The sequence below is a fragment of the Mastigoproctus giganteus genome, chromosome 4, assembly GCF_048544385.1.
Source record: "Mastigoproctus giganteus isolate SK-2022 chromosome 4, ASM4854438v1, whole genome shotgun sequence".
Taxonomy (NCBI): domain Eukaryota; kingdom Metazoa; phylum Arthropoda; class Arachnida; order Uropygi; family Thelyphonidae; genus Mastigoproctus; species Mastigoproctus giganteus.
The window spans coordinates 81,308,429-81,321,922 of NC_143578.1; the positions used below are offsets into that span (position 1 = coordinate 81,308,429).

General features: G+C 38.6%; 1 protein-coding gene across 1 annotated transcript in view; it reads left to right on the forward strand.

Moving 5' to 3' along the window:
• Nucleotides 1-3,114: 3,114 nt before the first annotated feature.
• The window catches only part of LOC150086867 (dedicator of cytokinesis protein 4-like), a 233,950-nt gene continuing 223,570 nt past the window's right edge, over nucleotides 3,115-13,494 (forward strand). The window contains exon 1 of the mRNA XM_090372304.1: nucleotides 3,115-3,241. Within this exon, the coding sequence (XP_090228430.1) occupies nucleotides 3,205-3,241 (37 nt within the window). The 5' untranslated portion in view covers nucleotides 3,115-3,204. The remainder of the gene's footprint in view (nucleotides 3,242-13,494) is intronic.

Here is a 13,494-nt window from a genome sequence, read left to right on the forward strand (position 1 = left end):
AAGGGGATAATCACCTCCTTATTCCTGCAAGAAAAATTCCTGTAAAAAAATTCTTCACTGTTCGGAAAACTTCCTATGTGCCTGCACAATTACCTCCATGTCCTTTTCATGACCACTAGAAAATTAAATATATGAATAAAATCATATTGTAAATAAATGATATGTTTTTATACGGTCCAGTTATGAATACCTGCTTCATAGTCCCCACCCCTCTCATATCCGCTCCGATTTTAGCGACCAACTTGAATTACAACCTTGCTTACAAATGATTAAAAAACTACAGTGTATATACTTTGGTTACCCATAGATGGCGCTCTTACTGTCAGTATAGCACCACAGAGTTAATACGTTTCTCTGGGATTACTGCATCCCATATGTAGTACTTTTCATTTGTCAATGTTAAACTTCATTTGCCACCTCTCAGCCCATCTGCTCAACTTTTCTAGATCCTGTTGGAGCAGCATACTGTGTTTAATGTCCTTTACAACCAAGCCAACCTTCGTGTCGTCTGCAAACGTGTACATTAAGCCTGATATACCATCATCAATATCATTTATAAATACAGAAAATAACAATGCAGCCAACACTGAACCCCCCGAGGGACCACCATTAATAACATTAGTACATGAAGGGCAGTGTCCATTGATTACCACTCTCTGTCTTCTCCCCCTCAACTACCCCTTTATCCATAGCAGCAATTTGCCTCCAATGCCACACTGCTCAAATTTGTTCAGCAGTCTTCCATGTGCAACAGTATCAAAAGCCTTTCTAAGATCCAAGTATATAATAACAAAATTATTCCCTGCATCCAGTTCCTTCTTGACCACATCATAGTATCCAATCAAATTGGTCAGACAAGAATTCCGCTTAACAAAACCATGCTGTGTCCGAGCTATAACTGAAGTCTTGAATAGATGATCCTGCAATGCTTCTTTAACAAGTGCCTCCATTAATTTCCCTAGAACAGAAGTTAAACAAACAGGTCTATAATTACTTGTGATGTCCTTTGATCCTCCTTTGTGAATTGGGGTCACATTTGCACATCTCCATTCCATGGGTACCTCCCCCGAGTCCAAGAATGCTCTCATAATTGTGGCTAATGGTTTGCTTACTTCCTTTGCTGCCTCCTTTAAAATAACTGTGTATATCCCATCCACCCCTGTTGCTTTTTTAAGTTTATCTTCAACAATTTCTCCTCCACTTTCCTCTCAGTTATTACAAAATCATCTAGCTCACTGCCAGAGTTTAATTCACTTCTGGCGTTCCTTTCCCTGAATAACCCCTCATGTGTGAATGTAGATGCAAAATACTCATTTAGTTTGTTAGCCACCTGAGCAGGATCATCAACAGTCGAACCATCAATATCCATTGGGCCAATCTGATTAATCCCCATACCTTCTAGAGTTTACATAGGTAAAGAACTCTTTGCTGTTTTTCTTTGCATCCTTTGCCAAAGATTTCTCATAATCTGCCTATGCCTGCCTAATGTCCTTTGTGACTTGGTTATAGACCGGCTTATATCTATCTTAAACTTCCATGTCACCCATTAATTTATATGTATCCCATGAATTTTTGTTCTCTGCCACTTTTGGATGTCAGATGAGCTAATGGCTCATTAGCTCATCTGACATCCATTTAGGCCTAAACCTTGAACAGTATTTCTTTGTTTTTATGTAAAGCCTAGTAGCTTCCAAGATTAATTTTTTGAATGCCTCCCATTTTGAATTTGCTGTTGGTAACATCATCAGTTGGTCCCATCGTATAGAATTTAAATACTGTCTCAGACCACTGTAGTCGCCTTTACGAAAGCAAAAACCCTTGTCTTTACCCCTAATGGTAGTTATCTCTTTGAGTAAATCCCACTTCAGCACACCGTGATCACTGCCACCTAGTGGTTCCTTTATCTGCAGATTCTTAATGCATGAAGAATCATACAGTGCTGTATGAAAAATACAGTGCTGACCTTCTATTTTTCTGTGTTGTAAATTCGCTTGGCCCTATGTAGCCTTCCGGTAATATAAGCGGAATATTTATTATTTATTTTATTGTGAAAAGAAATCAACAAATTCACTTGATGTCGCAAAATGAACTGATCGCCTTGAAACGGTGGTGTAACTACAACTGGGTTGCCACGAGAGATTCACGAACACGCCAGACCAATTATCCGGTACCCCTGACCCTCTGGGTTTCCAAAGTGGCTGACCTGGCGGTGTGGTAGTTTCGCCATAGTGACTACCACTTGTGGATTTCACAAGTCTGGGTAAGCAGTACAAATATCACTTGGAGCTTGTGCTGTTATTGGTCTTCATTGACTCGTGCTTATTCGCCAACTTTTGAATGGGAAATAGACAAGGAAAAATGTTGGTTCTCATAAACCGCAAGTAAATTCAAATGACATGGAAAGTATACCCAGGTGACAAATGTTTGTCAAATGCACCACTTGTCCAGAGCTGCCTTAAATGAATGGATTTTTGGCAAAGGTGTGGCATGATGGGTCTTATGCTATCAAAAGCAGTCTGTTCAAGCACACAGAAAATTTGTTTCAGCGGCAGGGGTAGCAGGTGGACTCTTACATTAAAAAAAAAAAAAAAAAAAGAACCGGCAGCTTTTATAAAATGGACAACACTTATAAAATTACAGTTAAGTGCATTGTATAATAGTGCAATTATGTAAAGAAAAATATCCTTAGTGGAGGCTTAGGTCCCCTCAGCCACCTGTCTGTGCTGTGCGTCTGAACTTATACCATTAAATTCTTCTATTCTTGTTTCTTACAACAGCTAGCGACCAAGACACCAGGGTGGGGGAGTGGTCAAGGCACCAGACCTTGCCGTTTGAGACTTAGCTCTACGTAGTGTCATTAAAAATGGATTAGGAAGACCACTAGAAAATTAAATATATGAATAAAATCATATTGTGAATAAATGATATGTTTTTATACGGTCCAGTTATGAACACCTGCTTCATAGTCCCCACCCCTCTCATATCCGCTCCGATTTTAGCGACCAACTTGAATTACAACCTTGCTTACAAATGATTAAAAAACTACAGTGTATATACTTTGGTTACCCATAGATGGCGCTCTTACTGTTGATAATTCATACGAAAGAAGATGGCGAGAGGTAATTTTTCAATGTAATGAGGTGGAGAGCAATGGATGGGTTTTATATGTTAGTTTATCCTTGTTGGTGAATCTATGATACCGCAATGTGGACTCCGACAAAGAATAAGAAATTTGGCGTAGGTAAGTGCTGTTTGCTGTGTAAGTATATTAATTTGTTGTGCAGAATTATTCGAAAATCATTTGTTTTAGTTGTGAAAACAACTGTGCCTTTAACCTTTCGTAGCAGTTTTAGAAGTTCAGCAAATTCAACTATATATATGTAATCTTGATATCTTGGTGAAGCTTCATCACGAAAAAGCATGTTATCTTCGGAAAGTTTAAGAAACTGTTAAGACATGAATTTTAAAAATGAGTAAATAAATAACTTTACCACTAAAAGACCCAATAATAAATTGTCAAAAACAGAGTGTAATTTTAGATGTAACCATGTCTTTTTTTAAAATGTGTATGTGCATCGCAGGATGTATTCAAAGTAGGCTTTGATCTTTCTGGTTGCAGTGCTGTCGTAGCGAGTTGCCCAATCGCAAATAAACACTTCCCACGTTGAGAGTCATAATTCCTGTTTGTAATGCACTGCACTTCAGATCATTTCAGTGGTTATTGCCATGAAGTTAGGGGACAAGTAGGTACCCCCATTTGTGCACCACCAGACAACTCAGTGATGATATAAATCTGAAATTAGCTTAATTTGCCAATGCAGCACGATCTGATCATAATTAAAATTTTTATTATACCAGTTTTAGTAATTTGAGGAATGCATTTAATTTGATGGAAAAGGTTGATATACACTCAAAACTAACTTAAATGTTAAAGAATGTTATAACCCTATTCTGGAACTTTCCTAAGAAATTAAAAATAAAATAAAAGTAGTAGTTTACATTATACAAATTTAAATGTCAGTTTTACATTTGTTTGGTTGAGCAGATTAACCAGATCCTTTTAAAGTTTCAAGTGGAATGAGACAAAGGTCCTTGTTTGTGACAGTCTGTTGGCTAGGAAAGTGAGAAACCAATTGTATTTTAATATACACAATTACATTGTTTTGGTGTAACATCTGTGGCTTTAGATGAAAGGTGGTTTCAGTCATGTTCATCTTGTATGATGACATCTGTGCCTGTAGACATGACACATTGATAGAATGGTGATATTTTCAGTGGCCACAGCATATCAAGAGCAGGTGTAGACTCATTCTGGCCTTTCACTTCCTCTTTTCTTCTAATTTATGGTGTGGCTGGGCCCTTATGTCTGCCCCCTCCCCTGTGCCCCTGAGTGGTAGTATGCAGAGGTTGCCTTGGTGGGGACTCAGGAATACAGCTGGATGAAACTATTGTGACCTTGGCAACTATTTATGATATGCAGGTGTGTGTGTGTATGTATGTGGGAGGGGGTTATGTCATCTGACTTCCTGCACTGGGTTTTCTGTTAGTCATTGCTGGGCTTCATATTTTGGAAGAGGGGGAGCAAAGCCTGTTTTCGTTGTTTTACTGTTTGATCCGGTTGCTTTCCAGAGTGCAACCACCGGAAGTGTCTTTTCCCTAACACTAAGTGCAACTCCAGTTGGTGTTGGAGTTACTTTGTGAGAATAGGTTTGTCAAGTTGATGGGATTGTGATTTTGATCTTGTTTATATTTGTAGTTTTCCCAAGATATTTCCTTTTCCCCCTGGAGTTGGAAGAAACTAAGTTGGTACTGGAATTGCTTTGTGAGAAGAAGTTTATTTGGTTGGTGGGGAGAATTGGATTTTTACTTTGTTTATATTTGTCGCCTTATTGGAGTTGAAAGAAGAAAAATACAGTACTTTTACGGTATATAACTTTTTCGCAGTTGGTTGGTTAACCAACAATAAAATTACATGGCATTTTCCCACCATTTTTTAAAATTAATTCTGAATAAATGCTTCCCTCAGTTAAATTCCATATTGTATAAATGTTCTTAATAAGTATTGCGGTATTTTTATAAATGTTATTCTCTGAACATTGTTAATTTAGAAATACCTCTTTATTAAAATCCAATGTTGTGGGCATAGTTAATTTCGAAAAGCAGGAATATTACAATCAGTTATTCATCAAAATCAGCTGGTGAAATCTCTGTGAATTAAGTTGATATTTTAGTATTAGTATTATTGGTGGCAAATGACACAAGAAAGCAAGCTTATGTAGCATAAAAAAAATAATTTGTGTAATCCTTCCTTAAATTATTCAAACCACCCACTTCAATACTAGATCGAGGTTTGGCCCAACAATCAGTTTTACTGAAAGCAAATTTTTCCATGTCTGTTCTGCAACTATTTATGTGTACTTGTGTGTGTTGTCCAAGCATAAGGATGCCATCAGCATTTAGTTTACTCAATCCAGTATAGTTGGGAAGGATGTTACGTGGTTGTTTTCTGTTAAGATTATTACTATACGGGTAACCCTCGTATAACACGGTAGTTTGGTTCCTACAAAATCTCGTGTAATGCGAAGCCGTGTTATATGGGACTAAAAACCAGTACAAAAAGGGGTGTTATGTTCCAAAAGCTAACAAAAATACACTTTTTTTTTATAATTATCAGAAATTTAATTTTTATAGTAGTAATAACTTAATATTTTAACTTTATTTTTATAATAGTAGTAACTTAAATAGTAATAACTGAACAAATGTCTTACCTTATAAACTGTGATACTTATATGTCAGATAATGTACATTCGTTTAATTTTCTTCCTCTTCATCACTGCTAAGCACAATCTCTTCTGGATATAGATTTCATGTACCTTCTGCTCTCTTTAAAAGTCATGAATTGCACATTTCGAAGTCACAGTTTTTTATGGTCTCAAACTAGTACAAATTCAATAGCACAGAACCTAACCCAGGGATCTTCCAACAAAATGCACTGGCCCCCCACTTTAAAGATATAAAGCACAAATTTAACTTTATTACCTTACCAATTAACAAAATTAAATGATATGTGAAAATCGGAAGAATATTTTCCAGTTAGCAAATAAATTTACATTTATGTACATAGCTTAATTAACACATATATAATATGTACATACTAACTAATTTATCTATTCACTGACTCTTTTTTTTGTTGTAAAATTTAAAACATTAAAAATGATAAGCAATTAATAACAAAGAACACTACACACACACAAGTAGCAACAAATACGATATGTACAAGTGAGATACGGTGTAATGAGTTTCTGAAAATTTATTTAGGTTTTTTTATATGATTGAATATTTCATGGAAGGGGAAACAGATTTCACCATAAAAATGTGAAAACCCACAGAATTTCTGCTATCAGTACTATAGCAAATGCAAGAAGATTGAGTTTACTGCCTGTTTATAATTGATTACACTAACAGAAAAGACCAATAAACCGGAAACTGCAAATTGTTTTTATTGTTTTACGACCTCCAGAAATGTGCTTTAGAAAAATATTACGAAGGCGACTAGCGAGTCAACATCAGGAATTCGCAAAAAGGAATGGAAATGTTGAAAATTACGTCTAACATAATAGCACGGTTTTACCAGCACAAAGGCTCAAAAATGCTGTGTAATGCAAGATTTTGTGCATTCTGAAACCATGTTATATAAGTACCATGTTGTGCTGGTATTGCTGCAATTCTCAAACCAGGTTAGTGCGAAACCATGTTGTAGAAGTACCATGTTATACAGGGGTTGCTTGTATTTAATACCACATGAAATTAATAATATAGTTTATTAAGCTATTCGCCTAAACTACTATATATTAAGGTGACAATTCAGGTGTCTTATCGATACCCTTCATTGGACCATACTGCTGACAGACATCGGCAAGAGGAGTCTCTCTGCAGTACTAAAGGCCTGAGTACTTCAGGTACTCAGTACCATTGCATTATACAAAGGGATCATTAGCATTAGTAGAGGCATTTGATGCAAGAAAGCAAGTTTATGCAGCATCAGCCAAAAAAAAAAAAAAAAACCCACTTCCACTTCACCCCTCTGTTCGTTCAAAATACCTGTCCAGCTGAGCCTTAAACTTATTCAGGCTATCAACCTCCACCACAAGGGATGGAAGTCTGTTCCACCAACCAACCACCCGCTGGCTAAAGGCAAATTTCCGCACGTCTATCCTACATTTGTCTTTCCTCAATTTGAATTTATGCCCTCTCAGGTGATTTTTCTGAGCTAGAGGAAGAATCCCATCAGCATTGAGCATGCTTAAACGATTCAAGGCTTTATACACCTCTATCAGATCACCTCGCTGGTGCCTAGTCTCCAGACACTGTAATTTGCAAAACTAAGCCTTTCTTCGTAAGAGCACCCCTTTGTTCTATTCACTAATCTTGTTGCCCTTCTCTATACTCGTTCCAGCAGCTCTACATCCTTCTTGAAATGAGGCCTCCAGACCTGTATACAGTACTCTAGGTGTGGCCTGACTGTTGCCTTATACAATGGAATAATCACCTCCTTATCCCTGCTGGAAAAATTCCTGTATATCATTGACAATACTCCATGAGCTACTCTTGCAGCCCGTCTGCACTGCTCAGAGAACTTCATATCTGCCTGCACAACCACCCCCAAGTCCCTTTCATTCTCTACCACTGTCAGTGTAGTACCACAGAGTTGATACGTTGCTCTGGGGTTGCTGTTTCTCATGTGTAGTACTTTACATTTGTCAATGTTAAACTTCATTTGCCACCTCTCAGCCCATCTGCTCAACCTTTCCAGATCCTGTTGCAGCAGCATAGTGTCAGTAGTGTCCTTGACAACCCTGCCAACCTTTGTATCGTCTGCAAACTTGGACATTAAGCTTGATATACCATCATCAGTATCATTTATAAATACAGAAAACAATAATGGACCCAACACTGAGCCCTGAGGGACTCCACTAATAACATTAGTCCACGATGAGCAGTGTCCATTGATTACCACTCTCTGTCTTCTCCCCCTCAACCACCCCTCAACCATCCATAGCAGCAATTTGCCTCCAGTGTCACACTGCTCCAATTTGTGTAGCAGTCTTCCATGTGCAACGGTATCAAAAGCCTTTCTAAGATCCAAGTATATAATATCAGAGGTATTCCCTGCATCCAGTTCTTTTGTGGCTGCATCATAATATCCAATCAAATTGGTCAGGCAAGACTTCCCCTTAACAAAACCATGCTGTGTCTGAGCTATAACTGAAGTCTTGTCTAAATGATCCTGCAGTGCTTCTTTAACCAGTGCCTCAATTAATTTTCCTCGAACAGAAGTTAAGCTCACAGGTCTATAATTACTTGTCAGCCTTTGATCCTCCTTTGTGAATTGGGGTCACATTTGCACATTTCCAGTCTATGGGTACCTCCCCTGAGTCCAAGGAAGCTCTCATAATTATGGCTAAGTGTTTGCTTACTTCTTTTGCTGCCTCCTTTAATATAACTGGATAGATCCCATCCACCCCGGGTGCCTTTCTTGTGTTTATCTTCAACAGTTTCTCCTCCACTTTACTCCCAGTTATTTCAAGATTCTGCAGCTTACTGCTAGAGTTGAATACACCTCTGGCATTCCCCTCGCTGAATAACTCCTCATGTGTGAATGTCGATGCAAAATATTCATTTAGTTTGTTAGCTACCTGAGGAGGATCATCAACAGTTGACCCATCAATATCAAGTGGACCAATCTGATTCATCCCCTTCCTTCTAGAGTTTACATAAGTAAAGAACTCTTTGCTGTTTTTCTTTGCATCCCTTGCCAAGGATTTCTCGTAATCTGCCTTCGCCTGCCTAACCTCCTTTGTAACTTGGTTGCATATCAACTTGTATCTATCATAGGCTTCTGTGTCATGTGTTAATTTGTAAGTATCCCATGCATTTTTCTTCTCTGCCATATGCCTCATTAGTTCATCTGACATCCATTTTGGCCTAAACCTTGAACAATATTTCTTAGTTGGTATGTAAAGCCTAGTAGCTTCCAAGATAAGTTCTTTGAATGCTTCCCATTTTGAATTTGCTGTTGGTAACATCAGTTGGTCCCACTGTATAGAATTTAAATACTGTCTCAGTCCATCGTAGTCGCCTTTACGGAAGCAATAACCCTTCCCTTTACCCCTAATGGTAGTTACCTCTTTGAGTAAATCCCACTTCAGCACACTGTGATCACTGCCACCTAGTGGTTCGTTTATCTGCAGATTCTTAATGCATGAAGAATCACTGCTGATAATCAAATCAAGAGTATTACTCCCTCTAGTTGCCTTCCGAACATGCTGATGTAGAAAACAATCATCCAATAAATCCACAAAAGCCCTGCTAGTGTGTAAGTGACCAGCCCCCAAATTCCAGTCAATATCTGGGAAATTAAAATCTCCCATTATAAGACTCTCTGATTTACTGGCCCACTCTATTTCCCTGTACAGTTTCTTATTATACTCATCAGAGTCATTAGGCCTATAGCACACTCCTACTCTCAATTTTGATCTCCCAATGCTTATGTCACACCAAACTGACTCGACACTGCACTGTCCATCGATGTTGACTGGCTTCACTTCCTCTGTTTTTATGTGTTTCTTAACTAATAGCATAACCCCTTCCCCCTTCCTATCCTGTCTATCCTTTCTGTAGACGTACTCCCCAAATTGCAGTTCTGCATCCCTTATATCTGTGTGACACCACGTCTCTGATATCCCAACAATATCTGCCTTTGATGTTTTGAGCAATACCTCAAATTCATCAAATTTATTTACTAAACTCCTAGCATTGGTGTACACGCAAGTCTACCTGCACCTGTTTCTATTCTTAGCTACCCTAACACAACCCATGTGTTTACTTGTACCGCAATGGCTCCCAGCAGTCTCTGAAATACCATGCATCTTGTTTTTCAGGCTTCTGCTCATTCTAATAGAAGCAGTGCAAGAATCTCTTTCACCTCTGCCAGTGGCTACTGTCAATCTATTGGTCTTTGTCTCCACCCAAGCTAGCAGTTTTCTCTCCACCTAACACTGCCTCGATAGCATCAGCAAATATTCTTGCACCCTTTCTATTTAAGTGTATCCCATCCCTGTAGAAGCAATCTCTCCTGTTAACAAGTACAGACCAGGCTGAAAAAAATTCTGCCCCTTGAGCCTTGCACAATCTTTCCAGGGCTGAATTGATCGACAAGGCTCTCATCATATTCTCCCTCCTATCGTGTCTGGGCAGAATTGCAGACAATTTCAAATTCAACCCTAATTCTCGGCTTTTGTTCAACAGTGACCTGTACTTGTTAAGTAATTCTGCCGGTCTCCTACACTTAATATTGTTAGTGCCAACGTGTACAACTATATCACCTTTTGTGCCCTTAAAAGATGATATTCGCTCTACAATGTCATCAACCTTTGCCCCTGGCAGACATACCCTGGTCCTGTTCCACCTATCCTTTTTACAAAGCATGTTCCCCATTTCCCTGACGATAGAGTCACCAACAACTACTAGTTCCTTCGGGACCAGCGCATTCTGCCTTGGGGATTGTCTCTGTGTCACGTGATGCCCAAGTGCAAGCTCTGGCATTGATGTGGGCAGCCGAGAGCTTGATGGGCCCCTCAATTTAGTTTCTTCGAAGGCATCCACCCTGTCCTTCAAGCTCTCATATAGGCCCACAAGAACGCTGAGTTGTTGCTTGATATCGATACACTCCTTGCATCGCGCACACACACACACACACACAAAGACATCCCCCATGGCAGTATCATGTCCCGTACCCGATTGCTCTGCAAACATCAAGCAAACAGTGCATTTTATAAGGCTGTGAGTCAGAGGACAACTGCCCCCCTCAGTTCTGCTCTGAGCCACAGCACTTCCATTAGCTTGAGCCTTTTGCTTTGCTGCTCTGGTCTGAGTCATGATTCTGTTAATTTATTAATTAATTATAATTAATTGTTATGTTATTAATTATGTTAAATATAATTAATTATATTACGTTTGTAATCTAAGTCGTTATATGTATTTATTTAAAAGTACAATTTAACTGCTAACGAAGTTCAACTAACGCTATCTAGTACGGTATATAACTATCGTATCACAAAGGCGGGAAAGTTACGATCGGTAAATCTACGGACACTTAAGTATTAATTAACTTTCAAATCTCGCTGTCTCAATTCAGAATAAACTAACGATCCTTACTAGGTCTATAAGCTACTTACAGAAATAATTAGATGTAAAAAATATTCAATCAAGCGGCTAAATATGGCTAAAGAACTTCTCGTTCAGTGGAGTTGCAAACACGTGGATACCCTTACCGATACTTTTATGCAATTACAAGGCCGAGTAAAGAATCATCACCTCTATGATCACAAGGCCGAGTAAAAAGTAATCACCTCTATCTCTGCTAGCAAAATTCCTGTATGTCATTGACAAGACCTGTGAGCTCTGTTTTGGCAGCCTGTGTGCACTGCTAAGAAAACTTGGTATCTGACTGCACAATTACCCAAGTCTTTTTCATTCTCCATTACTCTGAGTGTAGTACCACACAGTTACCAATTTTCATTCCATCTGCCCAACTTTTCTAGATCCTGTTGCAATAGTGCACTGTCATTAATAACCCTTCCAACCTTCATATTGTCTGTAAACTTAGACATTAAGCCTGATATAACTTCATCGATATGATTGATAAATATAGAAAACAACAGTGGGCCCAAAACCATGAACCCTTGGGGAATCCACTAATAACACTAGTCCATTGATTACCACTTTGTTGAATACCATCCCTTTATCCATAGCAGCAATTTTGCTGTATCTGAGCCATAACTGCAGCCTTGTCTAGACAATCCTGCAATGTTTCTTTAACCAGTGACACCATTATTTTTCCCAGAATGGAAGTTAAACTAACAGTTCTATAATTACTAGTGTCACCTTTTGATTTCTCTCTGCTTATTGGAGATTCATTTGCACATCTCCAGTCCTTCGGGATCTTCCCCTGAATCCAAGGATGCTTTCATAATTATGGCTAAAGGTTTGCTTATTTCCTTTGCTGCCTCCTTCAATATACACTGGTGTTCAAAGAAAGTGCATCACTTAGGAATTTCACACTTCTAACCCTTTTTTGCGATGGCATGTTATGTTAATGACAAGCATCATAAATAGAAATATAAACAAAAGATATTTATTAATAGTTAAGGTAAAGCTAAGTAATATTTGACAGGTGCTCTCAAAATATTCCAAAATGAGCATTTGACCTTTTATACAACAGTTTTGGTAAACACGACAATTATGGCTGCAATGTTATCAGAAAACCTCAATTTGCTTTAATTTATCATTTTAAATGGAAAACAAAATGAAAAGTTCACCAGGTGCAAACTAATATATAGTTGAACTGCCTCTGGCCCTGATGACAGCAGCACACCGTCGAGGCATTGACAAGATCAATTTCTGAAGGTAATCAACTGATAGTTCGTGGATCCAAACATGAATTATGGCTTCCTGAAGTTCACGAAGGGTCTTTGGTTTCTTTCTGGCAACTGCAGATTCCACACGATGCCAACAGTTCTCTATAGGATTCAGGTCTGGGCTGTGTCCTGGCCAGCTAACAGTTTTAATGGACCGTTCTTCTTCCAACTATTTTTTCACCTGTAACAAATGTAAACACATTACTGTTGAACCTCTAATGCAGAAATAAAGCTAAAGTGCCTACTTACACTTTTCGTCCAATGACAAATAGCAGAGTCGTCCTGAAAGATGTAGTTACTTGGCAGGTTGAAATGGTCTCTTAATGGTTGGCAGCAATTTGCTTTCCAGTATAGTCAGGTATTCATTGGCATTTATGGAACCTTTTATAAACTGCAGGTGACCTACTCCACAATATGAAATGCACCCCCATATCATTTGGCTGGTAGGGAATTTCACTATAGACACCATACAGTCTGGATGGTATTCTTCACCATGTCTACAGCAAATCATTTGTCTCCCATCAGAGCTATGCGGTTGAATTTATTTTCATCCAAAAAAATAACTGACTTCCACCGCTTGGGGGTCCATTTGCCATGCTCCTTACATCAAATTAATTGGGCCTTTTTCATTTTTTGTGTGAGGAGAGGCTTCTTTTTAGGACGATGGGCTACAAGTCCATTTTTGGAGAGGCGTATTCTGACTGTTACTGCACTTGCTACCACACATGTATGTTCTTCTCTTTCCCATTCTCTTTTCAGCACAGACAAAGAAGTTTTACAGTTTTTAAGGCATAAGTGCTTCAAAATGCAGTCCTGTTTTGGCGTATTGACTCGTTTGCGTCCGGTTCCTTTTTTTATAACGGCAGAACCAGTATTCTTGAGTTTGGAAAGAAATCTACTTACTGTTGACTGATTACAAGACACTCTATAAGCAATATGACAAGAACATCCTTCCTCACGTAAAGTAAGAATGAAGCGCTCTTTCTTCGTGGCATCAACTGCATGTAACTCAGAG